The sequence below is a fragment of the Coregonus clupeaformis genome, chromosome 3 (genome assembly GCF_020615455.1).
Source record: "Coregonus clupeaformis isolate EN_2021a chromosome 3, ASM2061545v1, whole genome shotgun sequence".
NCBI lineage: Eukaryota > Metazoa > Chordata > Actinopteri > Salmoniformes > Salmonidae > Coregonus > Coregonus clupeaformis.
The window spans coordinates 34,534,923-34,560,142 of NC_059194.1; the positions used below are offsets into that span (position 1 = coordinate 34,534,923).

Genomic DNA, 25,220 nt, shown 5'->3' on the forward strand with positions numbered 1-25,220 from the left:
TTCTCCAGGCAATGGAGGACGCATGTGGGGACATAGAGGTTGCCTCTGTCCAAGGTTGGATACGCCATGCTAGGGAGATACTTCCCTCGATGTTTGGCAAGAGAAAACTTATCTTGTGATGTGGACAAAGTATTGTGGCCAGACCCAGCCCGGAGAAGAGATGAAGCGTAGCTTAGCACTGGTGACTGCCCACCCCCCTACCAATTCCTGGACTGCCCCCGGGACCCCACACACACAATTGTGTTCTTTACTGTATTCTAAAGAATATACTTTTGGTTTACATATGTTTATGGTTTTGTTGTGTGCTACTGTATACAACAGTAATGTTTGGCCTAATAAATATTTTCTGTTTCTACATTGCATTGGTGTTTACAGTATACTTGTTACCCCTCTCAGCAGATTACTTTCACTGTAGAACATTGTATTGAAATGTAGATATAAGCCTATGAAAGACCAAAGAGCTTTAGATTTAGAACAACAGTGTTTACATGGTATATCCAAAAATGTACTATTATGAAAGAAGTGTTTGCCATTTGATGCAAATGCTTCATTCTGACATGTGTTTACGGCATTTTGAATGCAGTGTTACATTTTGAAGGAGATGTGAGGCATTTTGCATTTTGTGTGTGCAGTTTTGGGAATTGTGTGTAGAGTTTTGAAAAAAGGAGACATAGTTTTGAAAACGTGTGTAAGCAGTTGGAAAAAACTGTAACAACATCAATGCTGTAAGCCTGTCGACCATACAACGCATCCTCCAATGGCACCAAGTGACGATGAAACAACTTTACAAGGTGCCATTTGAGAGAAACTCTGACAGAGTCAAGAATCTGCGAAATACGGGGTCCTCCATCACAATGCCATACTGGGTCCGTACAACACCGGCCATATGCTCACTTTTCTGGATGCAATTTACACAATGCTTGTCCCTGATCCAGATCAGGAGCCTGCTAGATTTGTGATTATATGGGACAATGTTAGTTTTCACCGGGCTGTTCTGGTCCAAAACTGGTTTGCCACCCATCCACAATTTGTAGTTTTGTACCTACCCCCATATTCACCTTTTCTAAATCCCATAGAGGAATTCTTCTCAGCCTGGCGCTGGAAAGTGTATGATCGCCAACCCTATGCCCGCATGCTGCTTCTCCAGGCAATGGAGGACGCATGTGGGGACATAGAGGTTGCCTCTGTCCAAGGTTGGATACGCCATGCTAGGAGATACTTCCCTCGATGTTTGGCAAGAGAAAACGTATCTTGTGATGTGGACGAAGTATTGTGGCCAGACCCAGCCCGGAGAAGAGATGAAGCGTAGCTTAGCACTAGTGACTGCCCCCCCCTACCAATTCCTGGACTGCCCCCCCGGGACCCCACACACACAATTGTGTTCTTTACTGTATTCTAAAGAATATACTTTTGGTTTACATATGTTTATGGTTTTGTTGTATGCTACTGTATACAACAGTAATGTTTGGCCTAATAAATATTTTCTGTTTCTACATTGCATTGGTGTTTACAGTGTATTTGTTACCCCTCTCAGTAGATTACTTTTACTGTAGAACATTGTATTGAAATGTAGATATAAGGCTATGAAAGACCAAAGAGCTTTAGATTTAGAACAACAGTGTTTACATGGTATATCCAAAAATTTACTATTATGAAATAAGTGTATGCCATTTAATGCAAATGCTTCATTCTGACATGTGTTTATGGCATTTTGAATGCAGTGTTACATTTTGAAGAAGATGTGAGGCATTTTGCATTTTGTGTGTGCAGTTTTGGGAATTGTGTGTAGAGTTTTGAAAAAAGGAGACATCGTTTTGAAAACGTGTGTAAGCAGTTGGAAAAAACTGTAAAATGGAATTGCCCATACTCTTGAATGCTATACAGCCGAAAATGTAATCTTATGATAAAATAATTAATCCATTCATAAACTGTTCATAGGTTAAACTGCCTCCCAAACTGGTCTCTCCAACATGTTAAGGCAACAATGTGGGGCTGAAGAGGAGGCCAGTAGAGGGGTGTTGATGTATTTGTATGGTGCGGTGTGTGTGTGTGTGTGTGTGTGTGTGTGTGTGTGTGTGTGTGTGTGTGTGTGTGTGTGTGTGTGTGTGTGTATGTGTGAATGTGTGTGTGTGTATGTGTATGTGTGTGTGTGTGTGTGTGTGTGTGTGTAAATATATATATGTGTGTGTGTGTGTGTGTGTGTGTGTGTGTATGTGTGTGTGTGTGTGTGTGTGTGTGTGTGTGTGTGTGTGTGTGTGTGTGTGTGTGTGTGTGTGTGTGTGTGTGTGTGTGTGTGTGTGTGTGTGTGTGTGTGTGTGTGTGTGTGTGTGTGTGCGTTTATACTAGCAAGGGAGCCAGTGCAAGCCCCCCCTGGTAGCCAGAGGTGCAGTGGTGTGAGACCGCAGGCTGCCATGGCCGTGCCCATGCCTGCCAGCCCCCTATTATCTGCAGTCACAGAGCCACCAGAGCCACCAGGATGCGACCTGGAACTACGCCACAGAGGGGACTGGGAAGAGACTCGCTCCCAGAAACCTGGATGAGGGGGAGCTGTGACACACACCGGCCCAAAACACACAGACCCAACCAATCCTATCACTTTACTAAGCTTCTAAACACAGCTTCCACCAAACAGCACACACATACTGCCAATGGTGTAGATAGGAAGGGACATCATGGAATAATTATAATTATAATGATGGGAATATGATAATAATGTTTATCCCAAAATATCATTAAATAATCTGTTTTGCTATAAATGTATGATTAAAAAAATAATCTCTCTTGTAGTAACCAATTAAGATGCTGGTGGTTAGCTATAGCTCAGACAGCCAATGAATACCTAATGACTTGAGACAAGTCTAATGTTTCTGCTATCACAGCCTGGGATCAGTAACAATATGGAATTGATGTGTTCAACTACACTAACCGCCATCCTAGTGAAGTTAATTCAATATAAGAAATCACACTTGACCAGGGCACCCAGAGAGTCCTAATCCATGAACGATGCCGTTATTGCCAAAACCACTCTGCTGCGGCCCCAGTTAACTGGTTGTCTGTCTGTTTGTTAGGAGAGGCAGCAGAGAGGCAGTAGCCATTCCTTTGTTCTAATTGATTTCCCGGTTACTGGATTCTTAGTCAGGATCTGCAAAAGCCGGCTGTGTCTAATCTGACCGTAATGAAACTGAACAATGTTAATTGGGAGCACAAACCTGCTCTCAGCCAATCAATGAGCACAGAGCGGCTGGGTCATTGTCCCAAAACACTCGCTGCTTCCTGTGTGCCACGGACACTTCCTGTAAAGATTTCTCATGCTGCCAGACCAGAAATGCCTTTCTCCTCTGCTTTTCATTGACCCAGTCAATGCTTTTCTCTGTTTCTCTTTTCTCTGCGTTCATAAAAGTGATTTCTCTGTATCAAGCCAACTGAGGACAGACTTGGTGTCAAACAAAGTGTGCTATCGCTAATGTTAGTGTACGTTTGTAGCATGTTGACTTGACCTATTCTGGACAGGTCACACAGCAAAAGGAGCATTTATACACTATTTATACAAAAGTATGTGGACACCCCTTCAAATGAGTGGATTCAGTTATTTCAGCCACACCCGTTGCTGACAGGTGTATAAAATCGAGCACACAGCCATGCAATCTCCATAGACAAACATTGGCAGTAGAATGGCCTTACTGAAGAGCTCGTCATAGGATCCAAGCTTTCCAACAAGTCAGTTCGTCAAATTTCAGCCCTGCTAGAGCTGTCCCGGTCAACTGTAAGTGCTGTTATTGTAAAGTGGAAACGTCTAGGAGCAACAACGGCTCAGCCGCGAAGGGGTAGGCCACACAAGCTCACAGAACGGGACCGGCGAGTGCTGAAGCACGTAGCGCATAAAAATCACCTGTCCTCGGTTGCAACACTCACTACTGAGTTCCAAGATGTCTCTTGAAGCAACGTCAGCACAAGAACAGTTCGTTGGGAGCTTCATGAAATGGGTTTCCATTGCCGAGCAGCCGCACACAAGCCTAAGATCACCATGCGCAATGCCAAGCGTCGGCTGGAGTGGTATAAAGCTCGCCGCCATTGGACTCAGGAGCAGTGGAAACGTGTTCTCTGGAGTGATGAATAACGCTTCACCATCTGGCAGTCCGACAGATGAATCTGGGTTTGGCGGATTCAAGGAGAACGGTGTGGAAAAACTTGACTGGCCTGCACAGAGCCCTGACCTCAACCCCATCGAACACCTTTGGGATTAATTGGAACACCGACTGCGAGACAGGCCTAATCACCCAACATCAATGCCCGACCTCACTAATGCTGTTGTGGTTGAATGAAGCAAGTCCCCGCATCAATGTTACACCATCTAGTGGAAAGCCTTCCCAGAAGAATGGAGGCTGTTATAGCAGCAAATGGGGGACCAACTCCATATTAATGCCCATGATTTTGGAATGAGATGTTCAACAAGCAGGTGTCCACATACTTTTGGTTGTGTAGTGTATGTGGTCATACGGCGTTTGTCTAGCTTCCGTCGGGACTTCCTAGCGTTATGTGGGGCCACCGTTGTCTCCCAAGCAGCTGTGGGAAGCAGCAACAGACGTAAGACATCACAACTGCATTACCCACAAAGCCTCCTAGAAACCATTCCCCTGTCAACTCCCCAGACGTCCACTGGAGAGAAGCTTTTCCTCTTTAATTAAAGTCGTTTGAAATTAGTCACAGTCCGTCAGCAAACAAGAGCGACAGAGAGCTGCAGGCATTCCAGGGTGTCTATAATCTGGGAGTCAAAGCCTCCACAATACCAAGAACAGCCAGAAGAACACATCCCACTCTCCATCCCCAGCAAGAAAAAAAGAGAGAGTTTAGAAAACTTCAAATCAATTCAAGGTTAGCAGAGGGATCTTCTTGATTTTGTGTCAGGAAAATTGTCTCTTAAGGCACATGAAAACGGGATTTGGAGGTAATAAGATTTATGAATTGTATAGGCCATTTGCTTTTTTTTTTTAAGGTCTCTCTCAGAGAGAAAGACAAAGAGAGACAGAGAGAGAGCATTCTGGAGCCAGTGTGTGAGGAAGGTAATTCTAAGATACATTATTATGAACACCACCAGTCTTTTTTGCACCTAACTGCTTTTGATAACAAATGAATTAATGGAAGGAGAGAAAGAGAGAGAGATAAAGGTAAAAAGAGATAGAGAAGGAGAGGGGGAGAGCGAGTTGAGTATGGAGAGACGGTGGCATATTATGGCTTAATGGATGCAGAATAATGGTAATTTCACTATTCTCTCCAGTGGCTCGGACTGTGCTAATGGCTTCATTAACACTCACACACTCTGGCGGGCAATAGAGGACAATGTCACATCCATCTTAGTCACATCACAATAAAACTGGTTAACTACAACTCTGCTGTATGTCCGGCTCGGGAGGAAGACAGAAATTACAGCAGAGATGAATAGCAAAATATCAATGAGGGTGTGGCCACAAACACGCACTAAACACTTCCTCTGGTCTAGTCGACTAGCAGGCCACTCCACAAAAAAATTCAAATTGATTTCTAACAGGTATGTTGTTCACACTTAGAGTAATCCGTCAATGCCATGAGATCTGTGAAAAGGCATGCTGGGAAAACAGAAACGTGCCATAAATCACCAACGCCAGGCCCCCGTGGCGTGGCCATCACTTCTCAATTGATGACGTTTTTCTCCTGCCATTTGCTTGTTGACTTCCCTCCCAGCTGGGTCTCTCTCAGTCTCCACAGCCACACAGGCCTTTTAGCTAGAAATCCCTGCGGCACTTTTTCACTAAAAGGTTTGATTTTCCACACAGGGAGGAATCCCACTACGCTCAGATAATGTGAAGAGCTTCGGGGAATTCAACAAGAGCTTCAAGGAAAAGACAAATAATAAAGAAGTACTAATGTGATGCTAATGTCTGCCTCTTTACTGTGAAAACATTGCTGTGAGCCAGAGGAACAGAATTACAGCAGCGGTGCTGAAATAAAAAAGCAAATATATTCATGCCAAGGTGTTAATTTGTCAACCTTGACACCACCCTTACGTTCAGACATACTGCACAGCAAAAGGTACAGCTGACGTACTGTAGCTAACAGTTAGACAGGAGAGTAAATTAGACCAGCCACTGCTATAGGCCTACAGTATGTACCTTGCAGCCCAGCCATAACACCACCACATCATCAACAGTTAATCTGTCCCCTTGACTAAGGCATGCCTAAAAACATTAGCCTTGATGATAACGTTAGTGGTCTGGGAGGTCCACACACACTTCACACGCTAGCCCGTCATCCTGTGTCAACTTGGATGCATCTGTAATGCTTGAGGGGACAAAGGAGAAGAGGAAAATGCAATAGAAAGTTCAGAAGATTAGGCTATATGGCATAAAAGACCAACATCACCTGCCTAGAGCGTTGCATGTCAATGAAGGCTTTGGCTTATATTCTTCTATGTTTATTCCGTATTTCAGTTCATGACAACAATGGATGTGTCACAAACACTTCCATTATAAAGAGGCTAGGCTGTGATTCATTGCTGTTTATTTATGCATGAATATGTATTACAAAACCATGGCAGCCTGTGACATTTCTCTACCTTGGAGTGAATGTGTGGCAGCGACGGCTGCTAACTATGCCGACACAAAGGAACACAGCGTTTGAAGTTTGAGAGAAATAACAGACCATTCTATGAATATCTCACGTATTGCACACACTATTCCAGGTTTGACAGCTCTGAAGCACAGGGATCTATAATGGCAAAAGTAATAGCTCTATTCTGCTGAATTCATCACAGTGATTCAATTCAAGGGCAATTGGAAATACTTTATCAAAGGGGAGCTATGTGAAAAGTCCACAGCATAGTGTTATTCTCCTCCAGCAACTAACCTTGTAGAATCACCTAAGTCTTCCTAGCATGAGATGTGTTTTCTTTGGGGTTTTTAGTGTGTTGAGGAGTGTTCCTAAACTAAACTAAACTAACTGCCTGACTTAACTGGGGTTTTACCCAGATCCCCATTCTCTCCACTGTGATATTAGGAAAATAACTCCCAAAAGAGCATAAAAGCTGCAATGACATTATCCAGAGAAAAGTGTTTCATCTGACAATGGGCAAATAACAGAGGACTAATATGAATGACAAAAGTATTAGCAGTCTACTTTGATAGCTTATGTTTAATGGCATTGTAATATCCATAAAATCTATTGTCCAAAATTGTGTGTAATTCCCAAGATAATCCATTGAATAGGCATATCAAATGTTTTGAAGCAAAATACATTGTGATAATCACGTAACAGGCAAATTACTTACTATTACAATTTCAAATACCAATTGAGTGCAATAAGCTATTTCATATTTTACATAATAACAAAAGTAGAAATGCATTGTCCCATGGTTTGTACAGTGCCTTGCAAAAGTATTCAACCCACTTGGCATTTTTCCTATTTTGTTGCATTACAATCTGTAATTTAAATGGATTTTTATTTGGATTTCATGTAATGGGCATACACAAAATAGTCCAAATTGGCCTTCGTCAGGGAGTCCTTATAAGCTTGACTCCCTGACAAAGACCATGCAGCCGAAACACGTCAGATTTTTTTTAAACCTTGTTTCTATTGAACATGCCATACTAATAAAGGCATTTTAATTATATGAAGAGTGCCTTGGTCCTCCTTTCTTTTTGATGACCAATTCACCCCTTTTACCAAGACCACCTTCTGTCTACCAACATTTACTACTGTGTACCTTAGTAGCGCTACCCTTCCTCCTCTTTCTACTAGAAAAAAATTACTTATTTCAAAAAATTCAACAAAATAAATAGCGGAAAAGTGGTGCGTGCATATGTATTCACCTCCTTTACTATGAAAAACCTATATAAGATCTGGTGCAACCAATTACCTTCAGAAGTCACATAATTAGTTAAATAAAGTCCACCTGTGTGCAATCTAAGTGTCACATGATCTGTCACATGATCTCAGTATATATACACCTGTTCTGAAAGGCCCCAGAGTCTGCAACACCACTAAGCAATGGGCACCACCAAGCAAGCGGCACCATGAAGACCAAGGAGCTCTCCAAACAGGTCAGGGACAAGGTTGTGGAGAAGTACAGATCAGGGTTGGGTTATAAAAAAATATCAGAAACTTTGAACATCCCATGGAGCACCATTAAATTCTTTATCATTTTTTTAAAGAATATGGCACCACAACAAACTTGCCAAGAGAGGGCCGCCCACCGAAACTCATGGACCAGGCAAGGAGGGCATTAATTAAAGAGGCAACAAAGAGACCAAAGATAACCCTGAAGGAGCTGCATAGCTCCACAGCGGAGATTTGAGTATCTGTCCATAGGACCACTTTAAGCCATACACTCCACAGAGCTGGGCTTTTACGGAAGAGTGGCCAGAAAAAAGCCATTGCTTAAAGAAAAATTGAAGCAAACACGTTTGGTGTTCACCAAAAGGCATGTGGGAGACTCCCCAAATATATGGAAGAAGGTACTCTGGTCAGATGAGACTAAAATTGAGCTTTTTGGCCATCAAGGAAAACGCTATATCTGGTGCAAACCCAACACCTCTCATCACCCCGAGAACACTATCCCCACAGTGAACCATGGTGGTGGCAGCATCATGCTGTGGGGATGTTTGGCAGGGACTGGGAAACTGGTCAGAATTGAATGATAGATGGCGCTAAATACAGGGAAATTCTTGAGGGAAACCTGTTTCAGTCTTCCAGAGATTTACATTGACATTTTAGTCATTTAGCAGACGCGCCAGAGCGACTTTACAGTTAGTGAGTGCATATATTTTTGATTTTTTTCATACTGGCCCCCCTTGGGAATCGAACTCACAACCCTGGCATTGCAAGCGCCATGCTCTACCAACTGAGCTTTACGGGGCCACATTTTACAGATTGGGACCGAGGTTCACCCTCCAGCAGGACAATGACCCTAAGCATACTGCTATAGCAACACTCGAGTGGTTTAAGGGGAAACATTTCAATGTCTTGGAATGGCCTAGTCAAAGCCCATACTTCAATCCAATTGAGAATATGTGATATGACTTAAAGATTGCTGTACAGCAGCGGAACCCATCCAACTTGAAGGAGCTGGAGCAGTTTTGCCTTGAAGAATGGGCAAAAATCCCAGTGGCTAGATGTGCCAAGCTTATAGAGACATACCACAAGAGACTTGCAGCTGTAATTTCTGCAAAAGGTAGCTCTACAAAGTATTGACAAAGTATTGACTTTGCATCTTCAAAGTGGTAGGCATGTTGTGTAAATCAAATGATACAACCCCCCCAAAAAAATCAATTTTAATTGCAGGCTGTAAGGCAACAAAATAGGAAAAATGCCAAGGGGGATGAATACTTACTCTACCATTGCATTTGTTTTAAGTGAGTCTCAGTCTCAAACCTCAACCTAGCCAGAGTGGCTCCCATCAAAATGTCCCAATCACCAGGTTACTGTATATCTCATCTACAGATAACAGCAACCTGTTCCTCCCCAAGCTATTCCCTTTGTTGCTCACTACACTTAACAACACAGGGACTTTAAAAGAGCAGATAGCTCTCTATTCAAGGCATTTTGGATGTTATTCTTCACTTTATCCATTTTTTGTGGTAAGGCAGATGTGCATTGTGGAGTGATCTTTATCAGACAGTAAAAGCCACTGGGACTGTCATTTCCCTGGTCTGCACTGCACTGGGCTGTTCTGAAGATGACAGTAATGTCACACAGCAGCCTTTTCTGCCACAAACACTAGTCTAGTGACAGCAAATAGGTACATCTGCTTTTCTTCTCACTGCTTTTATGTGTGTGCTGAGTGCAATGTACTCTGGCACAACACAACAACAATGCATAGGGGCAGAAGCGTCACGCCCATAGGGGGCACAAGGGCACGTTCCCCCTAAGATTTGTCCTGTAAAAAAATACAAATAATGTTTATCTAGCCCAGATAGGTTCCCAATCTCCCATCCGAATAATTAGCTACCAAGAAGCCATTTTAGGCTATCAGTCAAGTTAGAGTATGATGTTCTAACTATTCTATCTGGCATGACTGCTGGCAAGGTTGGTAGAAAAGCAAGCAATAACTAAATGTACTGAATAAGACTCACATTCCTTTCGATCTTTTACCCAGATTTTAGCAGAAAAGCATATTTAGTTTATTTGAAAGAAGAACCACCAGTCTGGAGGATACAGACAGCTCAAGAGGTATGCTTAGATATGCAGAAAAATACATAGAATTAAGCATAATGATTGTGGCTCTAGATTGCAGGAAAAGGCTGTTTCAGCCTCACATACTTTTTGCCCCATCAGGTTTTTGGGGTGCATGGGAAATATTGAAAATACTGCGTAACACACAATTACATTACAACACTGAATAAACCGTACCTGAACAGAGAATTAATAGCATTGGTACTGAATAGTAGCATTGACAAAAGGGAACACAACACAAATTATACACCTTGGTAAAATGGTACACATAATTATAATTAAGACAGACTGAGCACTAGGTAAATAAAGGGTGATTTGAGGGGCCTAGGTAAAAGTGGAAAGCCTGGTGATGTGTCTCCTGCTGCCAAGGTGTTTGGCATGCAGAGCTTTAGCAGTTCTCAGTGCTCCTCTGTCTGTCTCCCCAAACAAACAAGGTGTGATTCATTCACAGGCAGCCAGACACCAGGCTTCCTTTGTGCTCTCTGCCGGAGTGGAGAGGAGGGCCTGCAAATATATTCCACTAGCTACCTCTCCCTTTTTCTACAGTGATGAGGAGGATGGGGGGAGGAAGTTGCTTGCATTCAGTGTGTGTGAATACTCTACGATCATAAACTGTACTAGCTCATTCATGATTAAGAACATCAATTGTAGATTAATAATATTATATTGTATTGTATTGTGTTGCACCCTATAAAGGCAAAGCAGCTGTGTGATGACATAGCCTAGAGGGAGTTGACATACAGTATTAGTAAACCTGTGTTCTATACAGCTCATTACATTGTACATGTTAGTCGGTCACTTATCCCACATGTCAATTGCGAGCCTATTCAGATCAGCTTCTGAAAGCAAACAGTGAAATAATGTCACAACAAGCTCAGTTCTCTGGCAGAGGAGACAAATACCTTTGCTTATTCCAAATTTCCATGAATATTATGTTCTCTTGAAAGAATTTGCAATTTCCTTTGGCTTACACTGGACCAATCATGAAAGGTCATCCTAAAACAAACTGATTTACCATGAGAGAAAAAAAGATCTCGACCGTTCCTCGCCTGGCTCCACTGAATCATCTTATTTGTCATACACTGCTTTCAATGGAGGCACTGACCTTTGAAGTTGGAAAGTAAATTGCTCAGTGGCAGAAAGGCATGCTATTAACTCAGAGATACTCAAGCTACAGCCGACCAATCAGGTGACGATACAATACGGCAGCCTTGACGAGGACCCCCGCTCAAATGTATTTGCTCGTAGATTTCAATTATTTTCACCAGGCAAATATTTGTAGCTTGTTTAATTCAATTATTGCTTAAATGGTTATCTCAGAAGTGGGTTTATTCCACCAAGTTAATACAACCTTGGCGGCTGATGAGAGAAAATTGTCAGAGCTGTTAGTTTCATTACTGCTTTGCTCTAATGAACCTGTTTAACTTCTCTAACACTTACTGTTCTGAGAACTGTTCAAATGTTCTCCGCTTTGGTGGTAAAGGCTTAATAACAACAGAATGAATGAAGGGTAAACTAAATATATGAAAGTCCACGGGGACATCAGAAGCCGATGCAAACAGAGAAAATACAGGACGTAATAAAGCAGCATTTCTCCCCAAAGAACACCTAGTGCATAAAAGGCACTCAAATTTTCACACAAGATCTATCAGCTGGAATTCAATAAAACTCAATTCCCAGAGTTGGTAGAGCTTTCCCCTAAGCAGGGCTTGATGTAATAGGCTACATAGTCCTTATCAAAGAAGAACATAGTTCAGAGAAAGTAACATGATGATGAACTAAGTATTAAAACATTGTAACAGATTAGAAGGAGGTTGATTCTCCACAAGTGTATTGAATATTTAAAAACCAGTCTGTCCATTTAAGCGTGCAGAGTCTTAACTCTTCTTCCCCCTTCACATGGCCTCCTCCACATCCACATCCACAACGGTCTCTCCTCTCTGCTCACATGGTGGTGTGAGAACAGTTTCAAGCCTCCAATTTACCTCCATTTTGCCATCACTACAGTCCTTATTAATTAGTGCACTAATTAGTGCAGAGTTATTAACTGTAGCGGGTGCTAGAAGGAGTGCCTGCCAGCCAGCCAGGATCTTAGATGGATCGGGCTAGCTGCTAGTGAAGGACTGGAAGTCGGGGTCTTATCCGCCTGAGCCTAGTCTTAGGGAATGCCCTCTCCTCCCCTCCAACACTGTACTGAGGAACTAGTGGAGGACTGAGTAAGGCCTGATAGACTGTGACAGACAGGTGTGATGACGAAGTGACCACCCATACCACAAGGTCAAGGGTGGGTGAAGGTAGGCACATGCTTTCTGATTGCATGATGCAGAGGTGCACGTAGTAGGGTGGAAGTGTGTGGGGTGTGGGGTGTTCTGATCCTATAGTTCTGTAGTAGGCGTTATATGGGTACTCTCATCCTCTACATCACAGGTGGCTACTGGATAGTCGAGGATAATTATTTGTATACAATTCCTCCTCTACAGTGTTGTACTTATCTTCAATCATTTTCACTCTCCATCACAGAAATATACACTTTCCAACACCACCACAGGCTATTTACACCCAGCCAAGGACAAAAGAGAAATCCTTCGATTGAGACAAACATCAAATACTGACCCCCCTCTGACCTCTCCCCTCTGCCAGCTTCAGTCCAGCTCTTGGCCGAGGCCAGGTGGATATTAGTGAGGTGAGGTCTCCCAGCTCTGACAGGAATAGCTGCTCCAGATGAACTTGTTAATTGCACACTAGACTGGAGGGTGGAAGGGCCGTGCTACCCTCACCTTTAGTCTCCACAGCGCATGATCACTGAGAGGCTCTGCTTTATCATTCCACAGCACTCGCTGCTCGTTGGCAGATGGCAGAGCGAGTCCCCGAGGCAGTGGACTTGGCAGGCGGAGCCAGGATGCCAACTACTGCGAGCCTGCGCCCGTGTCACGGTGACGGAGCGTAGAGGAGGTGGACGGGCAGAGAGATGCCACCAGGCCGCCTGGCATGGCCGTCTCTTCACGCCGGGCACAAATGAGATTGGCATTGAGAGAGGCTCCTCAGGTGCCCTTTATAATATGTGGCCCCCCAGCTGTGGTCTGTGCACCTGGGCGGAATGTGGTGGGTCTGCTGCAAACCTTGAGAAAACAAAATCCCTGTGACTAAACTGCAGAAAAGGGACTGCAAGGCACAGCTTACAAAAATGGGGAGAAATTCTGCAAACAGATTTTGACCAAACTAAACAAATATAAATGTAGAACTGAGACCGGGCTATATTTCCACCCATCTAAAAACATCCACAGAAAGCCCACTGTTTCATACAACAGCCACTGCTCTATGGCCACTATCTTATATTACAGCAATAAGACACCCATTATGTCCACACATAATAGTCATCATACTGTACACCTCACATCCACTTCTAATGTACGTATTTGCTCAAAGGTCTGAATTAGTCTTCAGTGAACTATGTATTTATCTAATAATTATGATGGTCCGTTGAACTGTCTTAATAAGTCTTTATACTATTTAATTCAGAAGCGTTTTCTTTATCCATTGATACTGCCACCACACCAGCATAGCTTATTCCCCCAGACACGTCGGTTCAGAATTACAGAGATCTTGGGCCCCTTTGGTGAGAATATCAGCAGAAGTAGACTTAAGATTTTATTTTTCCTTCCATCCTGCTTCACCAGGCAGGGACCTTGCCAGTATCACTTTACATATCCAATACCCACATACCCTCAAAGAGACTCTTTTTCTCTTTTCGCCGTCCGGCAATGCTGCAAGGCTTTACACATTTCCAACAAAATAAAAATGAATTATTTGGACAGCAATCCCTGCTGAGAAGTACAAGTAAAAGGGAAAATGACTATTTCACGAGAAACACTAGAGTCATAGGGTAATCCCTGGGGATCAGTCAAGTCATAATGTAGCTAGAAAATTAAAAGAGAGAGTGACAATAAATAGCTAGACCTAATTTAAAGGGCTGAGTTAAACCCATTCCAAGGTCTGGATGTCCATAAAACAGGTGTTACTTTAATTACTTCTAATTTTTCCTCACAAAGCCAAGAGTGAGGCATCACCGTGTACAGTACAGTAGTCCAGGCCTATATACCCACACACAAGTGTCAATTCCCCGTCTATCTGCTAATTCCCCCTTGAGTGACGAGAAACCATAATGGAGAGAAGGGGAGAACCTTGACCTTCATTAAATGAGGTTTAACTACTATTACTGGTGCTGAGGCCATGATATATGACTTGCAAATTGGAGTGAAGCACAACTACCGGCCCTAGCCCTCCACATAGCCCCAGCACCCATCCTCGTCTTTTCTCACTGCTGCTGGAGTGGCGTAGCGTGGTGGCACTCTCAGTCCGTCACTCCCTCTGTACAAATAACCATGCTCTCTCTCCCTCTCTCTCTCTGGAGCTCATTTCCCACCTCACTGACTCCTTCTCACCGTGGAACTGACTGGATTTGACTTGATTAAACCCAACACTTGCTCTACCTAAACCAGCATGAGAGTAATCAAATTAAAATCAATATCCGTGTTGGGATATTGCCCTTGGCTTAAGAGGTGGACATAATTTCACATCACTATCACATGTTCTAGTTGTGAAGCGGAAAGAAAACCCTATTTATGAAGCCAAAGCAGTATAATAATGGCAGGCATCAATCAATGGAAATCATCTACACTATGTGAGAGAGTATACATGATGACGTGCAAAGAAGACATGTACAGTCTTTTTCTATTTCTTATTTGCTGTAATAAAAATATATGTAAATTGACATATCTCAGCCATGCTTGTCCTTCAAGCTGGATTATTTAATACCAAGGTAACCTCTATCAAATTATTTAACTCTCTAAGGTGTGATCTGGTTATTTAACAGACATTTTACTGTGGTCACATTGAACAGAGCTATGCACCCCCAAAATTTACCTCCAGATCCAACCAACCATTATAAACCAACTACAGCGGCATGAAAGATTCTCAATCACTCATCATTTTGTGAAACAGCCTAGGGGATATTACATTGCAAAAAAAGGTATTTTGATGGAAAGCTGTAATGAGCTATTTGTTTACAGCTACACATTCCATTCCAGTCTCGCACTCTCAGAGGTAGAGGGGAAATGAAGAGACATTATTTTTTTATTTTTTTTATTTTACCTTTATTTAACTAGGCAAGTCAGTTAAGGACAAATTCTTATTTACAATGACGGCCTACACTGGCCAAACCCGGACGACGCTGGGCCAATAGTGCAATTTGAATTGAATGAATCTAAATGGAAACAACTAACCCAAAGAGGTGTCTCAAAAATCAACTAATGTAAGTATTGCAGCATCCAATCAATAAAGTAGCAATGGAAACAAACGTGATTAGCAAGCCCTGTAGTCGTGTGGGAATTCAACAGTCTAAGTGCACAGTAGCCTAGTATATTAATCCAAGATCAGAAAATAAAACAATTGATACTGAATTTATGAATTATTCTGTGGTTTTAACTATTGTGTGAGGGAGTGGGGAGAGGAAAACTAAAGGGAAGGATGAATGAATGGAGTAGGAATAAAACAAAAATGAGTGTGGGGGGAGGGGGGGGAGAATACAATCCTGTAGGCTACTCCCTGCTCTCATGGGTTGAGTTATCATGTTCACAGTTATTTACCCCCTACTGTCTCACCATGTGATGGTGCTATTTCTGACAATGAATAGAACATTTCAATCTTTAGGGAATCAATGGCATCCAAATTAAAGTGTACAAACATTAGTAGTGTGTCAATTTGAAATTATAACATCATATGGTTAACAATATAATTATTGCAATAGGTACAAAATACAAATAATGTACATACTAGCCAACCAGATGTCAAATGTGGAACAGAGGAAACTGAAGTGTAAGAATATATTCAGGTAATTACTCAATTGTAGGCTACTCCCTGCTCTCATGGGTTGAGTTATCATGTTCACAGTTATTTACCCCCTACTGTCTCACCATGTGATGGTGCTATTTCTGACAATGAATAGAACATTTCAATCTTTAGGGAATCAATGGCATCCAAATTAAAGTGTACAAACATTAGTAGTGTGTCAATTTGAAATTATAACATCATATGGTTAACAATATAATTATTGCAATAGGTACAAAATACAAATAATGTACATACTAGCCAACCAGATGTCAAATGTGGAACAGAGGAAACTGAAGTGTAAGAATATATTCAGGTAATTACTCAATTGATTAATCCTAAACCACCCTAAACCACTATGATATGGTTTTATATTAATATGTCCTATTGGATCCATAAAATCTATTACGAACTTTACAATAGGCCTACACAAATGCCTAAAATGTTTTTTAAAGTAAAGCATCTGACAAAGAATAGTAGGGATATTTACAAACAATAATAAGACAGACAAGGGCAATTGATTCAGTTGTCATGCAATTTATCCACAGCAGCTACATTGGCGACCTCAATAAAAGCCTATGAAACCCATGTTCAGGGTGCAAACTATACAATTACGAATCAAATGATCCCGATTGATTTGAAGCTGACATACAGTAGTATATGGAGCGCAAAACCAGCAAAGGGCGAACTTCCCCCATTCATGATGTGACACTAGGTGCCTGGCTGTGAGTGCGCACCGAACACTTTCTACCACTACTTGTCCAACAACGCACAATATGACAATAGAGGTACCGCGCAGACACGAAGGGGGCTGTAAAATAATTCCTAACACTCATCTCTCACTTTAATGCGTTCCGAGAAGGAATGCGAGCATTCCAGGAGCCCAACGCCAAAAGCCGGGGCGCATCGATGTGGCAGCCCAGCATCTGACAAAGACGTTATACATAAAGGAAATACTAAATATACTTGTACGTACCACTGTTGCTCCAGTTCCCAGTCCCTAAAGAAGTCAAACTCGAATAGGTCCATGGTTGGTCCCAGTTGTCTGGTTCAAGAAGGAACCGGTGCCTGCTCAACGTATGCGTCAGTCTACATACATAAATTCTATGTGGATCTGCTAACTGTAACTAGCTGTACTGTACTGTACGGTGGTTTCTCTGGCGAACTGGCATACAGTACACACACAGCAAGGAAAACGCGACTGCCTCCCCTGCCTGCCTCCAGTCTCCACCGCTCACAGTGAACAGAAGGCGGAGCTTGAGACAGGCAGAAGCGGCGACACGGAGCCCGGGTACTCCAAATTAAGGTATTCGGTTTATCACTTCCAATTAGCTGAAATTATATTTGCCCCACCCATTTTAGCTGTCAAAGTCATCTGTCAAAAATAACTTCAGATGTAAAAATAAAAAAGCCAATAGTAAATAGGCCTATGAGGAAAACAAACAATATTTTATGGAGGTTATAATAAGGTTATAACCCCTTTAGAAATTATGATCACATTATGCATTTTCAAGCAGTGGGTGTGATAATTGTGCATTACCATGCATTAGCATTATTCACAACAGTTGTTGCCAGAAGGTCATTTTACTATTGACTGATCATAGACTAGGGCAAGTTCAGGAGTTGTGTTTAGTGTCTTTGACCCATATTGACTTTGTAAATGGGTGTTGTTGACAACACTGTGACCCATTGGGCCCTACAGCCTCACACAGAGGTGCTATAAATCATGGAGTTTCACAGTAATGGTGATATGTTCGAGACATATGATAGCATTTCATATTTTTATTGAGCCAATTGCTTTCATCAATCTCATGTGTAATCATAACAATGAAAAGAGGTATGTTATAAGTTATTTGGCGGTGCTAGCTGCATTGGCCATGTGGGGAACAGACAGGCGGCATGGCAGTAAGGCAGTGGAGGAAACAGCTCAGTAAATTAATTTATACTGTAGTGAGGGAGCCATGATAGAAACATTAGAAATATCAGCAGTATATGTGTCTAGAAATACTGTCTGCTTCCATTAACAGCATATAGAACTGGGTTACTGTGTCCTGTAATATGGAGCAGAAGTGTATGCAACATCAAAACAGAGGTCTAGCCTACATGACTGTATCATGATTTGCCTAGCTACCATGCCGTGGCAAAGGTTGGTAATGCAATGCGTTATTACAATACATCTCTCCTCCTCACATATAGAGCCTGGGAGTCTGTTCTGATTTATGGCATATACCTCCAAGTTGATATTAATCTCACTGCCAGAATAGTCAGCCTGGTCTCATAGACTAGACGTAACATAGTAAAAGTAAATCCGGGAAACTCAAATTAGTATGAGATGTTACATTTGGTATGGTTACATAAGACTTGGGTTGGGTGGGCGTATAATGAAAATGTCTAGCAACCCAAAGGTTGTGAGTTCAAATCTCATCACGGACAACTTTAGCATTTTAGCTAATTAGCAACTTTTCAACTACTAACTACTTTTCAACTACTTTGCAACTACTTAGCATGTTAGCTAACCCTTCCCCTAACCCTAACACTTTTAGCTAACCCTTCCCCTATCCTTAACCCTTCCCCTAACCCTAACCTTAAACCTTTAACCTGACTCCTAAACTTAACCCTAACCTTAACCCCAACCCTAACCCTAACCCCTAGCCTAGCTAACATTAGCCAGATAGCTAAGGTTAGCCACCTAGCTAGAACTTGTAACATATCATACGTTTCACAAATTCGTAACATATAATACGAATTGTAATTCGTAACATATCATAGAAAATGGTTGATGGACATCCACAAATTAATACATACCATACGAACTGTAACATATCATACTAAATGGTAGCGTCTGCTTTATTGCCTGTTCTCTATGGACAGTGGTAAAGCGGAGGAGAGCAGAGGAGAGGAGGAGGGATGGAGGGCATAATAGTGTTGGTTCTTATGCCAGGGTGCTCAGGTGCACAGCACACCATGCCTCACATGGGGAATGTTGCCTTTCAGAGCAGCAGACATCTACTTTATCATGACTTAATGCTTATTTAACTATGCAGCCAATTCACTACATTAATGGGTTATACCTCCTCCCCCCCAAAAAATAAATAAACCAACTTAGGGAAGGAAATGCAACATAATACAAAATCAACTAAACATCATATGAAAACATGATATGCACTTATAATCTGTATCTGTGCTTTGTTTGTCATGCATTTTTTGGGGTGTCTTTGGTAATTTGTGATGGCAATAGAGGAAGCCATGGTGGGAAAGGGCCTGTGAGAGTCTCTGTCTCTCTAGTTGGGTCTTTGTTTGGGGTAGTCTGGGGTAGATGCCAGCACTGCTCTGCGTCATGCTCTGGGTGCCTCCCAGTGCTTCCCAGGCCCCCACACTGAATTTGCGTTGTTGACCCATAAACTGGCAGCAGGGAAACACAGGGCTACACAGACAGATGGGATAAAGGGAGAACACCGTTCCCAAATCCTTATCTGAACCTTCATAGTGGGAATGCTTTTCTTTCTTACACAACCTGCCTAGTCTCACCACTGATTAACATACACATTGCAGTATGTACGTTTTAAAGTGCATACACTGCCATATAATATATTGTGCATACACAATGTATATTGTGCATACACAATGTAGCTAGAATATATTTGTACACGACTGTCACAATTATGTTTTAAAATAGATGTCTTCATCATTTCTTCCATACTAGGGTGGTGGGAAAAAAAACATTTTTATTGTTCATCAACATTTTTCCCAATCCCTTTGTCCACCCATGGACATAATTCACTGCAAGAGACATAGCAGCCATTTGTTGAAATTGCCTGTGGTTAAATCACTTGTCAGAAGCTGTGAGAAGTGATTGGAAAATACCTAATCAGAGTGAGAGGAGGCCCTGCAATTGTCTCTGTGTCCCCTTTCATCTCCCTAAAATGAAAAAGAGTCATTATGAGCTAAGCTGATACGGTCTGAGGGGGATCACCTCCTAATTATACCACTGTAATTTCAGAGTTAATTATCTCTCTAACTTCCCTCTTCTGTCGGCCCGTTCATAACACAATCTCAACTCTCCTCAACCCTGGCTCACAGGGCGAAGTGGAGGCTCAGGATCCTATCAGTCCAGACTGGAGGAGGTGGAAGGAGTCAGATCCAGTAGAACGTCAATTACCTAGGCTAGCCAGACAGATCCTCAATCAGCACAACTGACCCCAGAGCAGCCACAACATCAAGGTGAGTCTTGTGAAAGTCATCCTTTCAGACTGGAGCTGTGTAAACTTCCTATGTCTGGCAGTTTAAGTAAACATGGCAAACGCATAGGTCCAGTCAAAACTCCCTGAGGATGATTGTTGGGTGGCAGGATCCATTTAGCTGGTATCATTGCATTTCTGATTGAGTATTTTGGCTCATTTTTGTCTGTTCATCTGAGTATCACTGACAACATCAATGTATTATGCATGAGTTCCACAACTAGCTTCCACAGGCCAAAGCAACAGCATCACTCTGGATGTGTGTGTCATAAATTCAGCTCATAAAAAGCGCTGATATGAATATGCAATTTCTAGAGAAACAGTTTTAAACTGCAGCTTGAGTGAAAATAAAAATATACTGATATTGCTTCTCTCTTAATGGTCCCCAGAATATAGTAATTTGAATTTTGTAAATGTGCTTTCCTATATGAACACAGCTCTTTAACACGGCTCTCCAATGTGTTCATTGATAATTGGCAGTAGCATTGGCAGCGGGGCACTGCATCAACCTCTCCACGGCAACCATGCCTGCTGAGTGACAGATGCTAATTAGCTACCATCATCAGGCCCACTAAATAATCTTCTCTCTCTCTCTCTCTCTCTCTCATTTCTGACACAACTGGCTGTCAGAGTGAAACTCATTTGATTCATTGTAAATGCCAGCTCTCCAGATGCATTAAATGTCTTCATTATAAATTACAGTATTTTTGTGTGGCAGAATTGAAGATTAGAATGGAATAGGATGAAGTGCTCTTTTTAAAAAAACCTATTCAACAGCCATTTACCTTAGCCCTTCTGATTCCTCAAACTCTTCTTAATCACTGAAAAGCCAAGGGATATTTGTTCTAAGTAAACTTTCTTTTTTTAGAGCGGACCAGTACCATTGTTCTCTATGGCCATTATCAAATTGCTCCATTACCCACCCCAAATTCAATATACGTTTGATAAATGTGTGTGATCCACCTACTGGCTGCACTTGATATGAACATGATTCTGGAAATATTGCCTTTGGTTATTTTTCCTTCAAAACAGAGGCCAAATATATTAAGTATTAGTTCTGTGCCTCTGAGTGACTGGTATAATGTTTTTTTCTTTTCTTTATAAGCCATGCCCAGTTCTATTCGCTGTAGACTCCATATTATTTTCTGTCTATTTATTTGTCTAGAAAGTCTCTCTTAAGTAGCAGTCATCCGGAACGCTTTCAGAGTATGAAAAGAGAGAGAAAGCTATAATGCCGTGAACACAAAACCAAAGTGCCTCTGGCTAATTTCAACAGTGAAATCTTTTTGGCATTGATCGGTTTTTCAATACTGTATGTGTGTGCTCAAAGCTCCAATTAAATTACAAAAGGAAATAAATAATGTAGGATACATACAATGCCGTTTTGACTCATTGTAAATGTCCTTGTAGCCATTCCATAACTAAACAAATCAAGGGGATATTCAGCAGATTCTCTGTGTGTCATCAACATGTCAAAAAGACACATTTATTGTTACAATAAAAGAGGTGTGTGGGATACATAATGCCAATATGACTAAATGTTACATTTCCTAGAAGCCATTCCATATCTAAACAAACAAAGCCGATACACCACAGATCTATATTTGTGCCATTGCCTGTCTGCCTGTCATCATCAACTTGTCAGCATAACCATGATATCAACCCTATGAAAGACAATACCACCACAATCTCCATAGTATTATAAACCATCAATTATTTTCTTGTAGTGAAATCTTCTGTGTTCGTTTTTGAATGTTTTTTTCCTTTGTATTTTTCCCCTAGCTCTTTTCATTTCTGGCATCATCTGTTCATGTGGAGCCAGAGAAAAAGTTCCCGGCAGAAATAATGACCACATAGATAGAGGGTCTTTGAAGAAAATAATCCAGGGGAATTGATAATGATAGTGTTTTCTGCGGGATGACAGGATTGGTCATAGACTGAGGAGGAGAAAAGAGCCCAAACATTCTCTCCCTCCTAATTCTTGTGGCGTGAACGTACCGCTGAGCTCCATGGGAGCTGCTGGTGTGAGCACAGCCAAGCCGGGACTCATTAAACGCTCTCAGGCTGATCTGAGGAGGATGGTTGTGGCTGCTGTCTGAGGCTGTCTGTGGCTGTGCTGGGAGCCCATGAACCCTGAGGTCCACATACACCAGCCCTGCCGTCCTACAGTATCCTGGGGTCCAGACACACAAGGTACCCTGCAGTCAGCACACACTGGACACCCTGCTGTCTGAACACACAGAGCATCACAGCACCCAAACATTGGACACACCAGGGTCCAAATACACAGAGCATACTGGGTTCCACATGTACAGTTTCTCGTGCAAAAATGAAAAGTTGCAATATGAAAGGACTATGGAATTATTGTAAGATCACTGTAAGATGCTACGTGATTTACTACCATTGCTATATCAATGCTCCTGGAACAGCGCTGGTCCACACCTCTCTTGCTCATCCCAGTCTTAGCTACATCTCTAAGAAATAATCAACTTGATAGCACTGTACTGCAGCTCCTTCTTAAATCTACCACTTCTTTGTGTAAACCCCCCCCCCACCCATCCCCCCCCCAACCCGCCCAGAGCATGGGCAGACGTCAGCAGAAACGGTGACCTTTTAGTGAACATGGGGGATAAAACAAAGTGCTGTCAGTAGTAATGAGCCATCTGGACGCTGCTGCGTCCACACCATCCAGTCACCCACTCACCTGAAGGACACATCAATCTGCTATCTGTTCACAAGGTGGTGGGAAGCATCACTGCTGTCACTCACCGGCCTGGACCAGTAATGTACCGTCGATCAGACACACCCTCCCAATGCCTGTTCCAATTTGCCATCAGTCTTATTGTCCATACATCTCACGAAAGATGTAGTTCTGTCAAACGTTACTGTTTATGGATTGTCTATCCCAAATTTGTGAGGAATACACTCAAAAATATGTTTGCAATGCATGACCCTGGTGCAATAATTTCCTGTTTCAAAGACACATTTTCTATTTGTCATCAGTACCACATCAATAGAAGGATTAATTGAGGAGAACAAAGGAGGAAAAACAGATAGAGAGACTCTTGACTGAAGAGAAAAAGGGGTCTAGGAAGTTTGTATCAATACAGTCTGTTCAGTGTCATCCAACTCTACAGTGGCCTCACACACCCTGACAGCTAGGGACACATGCCTCCGAGCAGCAGTCGGATGCCGCAGGCAGAATGGAGATACACACAATGTTTTTGGTTTTCCCGCTCCAGCTTCTCCGGCCTCCCGCTTCGTCCTGCTGCTGTGGAGTGCCCCCTGCTGGATCCAGAGGGAAATTCCTTCCCCTTCCCACTATGAGGAAAATCTCCTGGGCTAACCACGTACAACAGTTGTACGGACTGCTGCTAATGTGAAAATACTTAGTACTCTGGCAGCGCGGGAAAAAAGAGAACATTTGACATTTGTATATCAGATTCATTCCAATGTATTATTAGAATCTAGACAGTGAAAGTTCTCAATTAAAAAAACAGTGTTATTATTACCAATGCTAGATCGAGTATTTAACAGGGACTGAATATGCTTATACTGTCTTGGCAAAGAAAATATGATAATGCACTTCATGACCAAAAGTATGTGGACACCTGCTCGTCGAACATCTCATTCCAAAATCATGGGCATTAATATGGAGTTGGTCGCCCCTTTGCTGCTATAACAGCCTCCACTCTTCTGGCAAGGCTTTCCACTAAATGTTGGAACATTGCTGCGGGGACTCGCTTCCATTCAGACACAAGAGCATTAGTGAGGTCAGGGAATGACGTTGGGCGATTCGGCCTGGCTTGCAGTCTGCATTCCAATTCATCCCAAAGGTGTTCAATAGTGTTGAGGTCAGGGCTCTGTGCAGTCCAGTCAAGTTCTTCCACACCGATCTCGACAAACCATTTCTGTATGGACCTTGCTTTGTGCACGAGGGCATTGTCATGCTGAAACAGGAAAGGGCCTTCCCCAAACTGTTGCCACAAAGTTGGAAGCATAGAATCATCTAGAATGTCATTGTATGCTGTAGCGTTAAGATTTCCCTTCACTGGAACTAAGGGGCATAGTCCGAACCATGAAAAACAGCACCAGACCATTTTTCCTCCTACACCTAACTTTACAGTTGGCACAATGCATTTGGGCAGGTAGCGTTCTCCTGGCATCCACCAAACCCACATTTGTCCGTCGGACTGCCAGATGGTGAAGCGTGATTCATCACTCCAGGGAACGTTTTTTCCACCGCTCCAGAGTCCAGTGACGGTGAGCTTTACACCACTCCAGCCGACACTTGGCATTGCGCATGGTGATCTTAGGCTTGTGTGCGGCTGCTTGGCCATGGAAACCCATTTCATGAAGCTCCCTACAAACAGTTATTGTGCTGACGTTGCTTCCAGAGGCAGTTTGGAACTCGGTAGTGAGTCTTGCAACCGAGGACAGGTGATTTTTACGCACAACGAGCTTCAGCACTTGGCGATCCCGTTCTGTGAGCTTGTGTGGCCTACCACTTCGTGGCTGAGCCGTTGTTGCTCCTAGATGTTTCCACACAATAACAGCATTTACAGTTGACCGGGGCAGCTCTAGTAGGGCATACATTTCACAAACTGACTTGTTGGAAAGGTGGCATCCTATGACGGTGTCACGTTGAAAGTCACTGAGCTCTTCAGTAAGGCCATTCTACTGCCAATGTTTGTCTATGGAGATTGCATGGCTGTGTACTCAATTTCATACACCTGTCAGCAACGGGTGTGACTGAAATAGCTGAATCCACTAATTTGAAGGGGTGTCCACATACTTTGTATTTATAGTGTATGTTGCTAAACTTCTGAAAGGCAGCATGAAAATAAAGGGCAAAAAATTTGAGGGGATGGGATTGGCCCAGAGAGGAGAGGA

General features: G+C 42.5%; 1 protein-coding gene across 1 annotated transcript in view; it reads right to left on the bottom strand.

The window, feature by feature from the left end:
• LOC121545505 (AF4/FMR2 family member 2) overlaps positions 1 to 17,307 on the bottom strand; it is a 200,930-nt gene extending 183,623 nt beyond the window's left edge. The window contains exon 1 of the mRNA XM_045206605.1: positions 17,066 to 17,307. Coding sequence (XP_045062540.1) covers positions 17,066 to 17,118 — 53 coding nt within the window. The 5' untranslated portion in view covers positions 17,119 to 17,307. The remainder of the gene's footprint in view (positions 1 to 17,065) is intronic.
• Between the last annotated feature and the right edge of the window lie 7,913 nt (positions 17,308 to 25,220).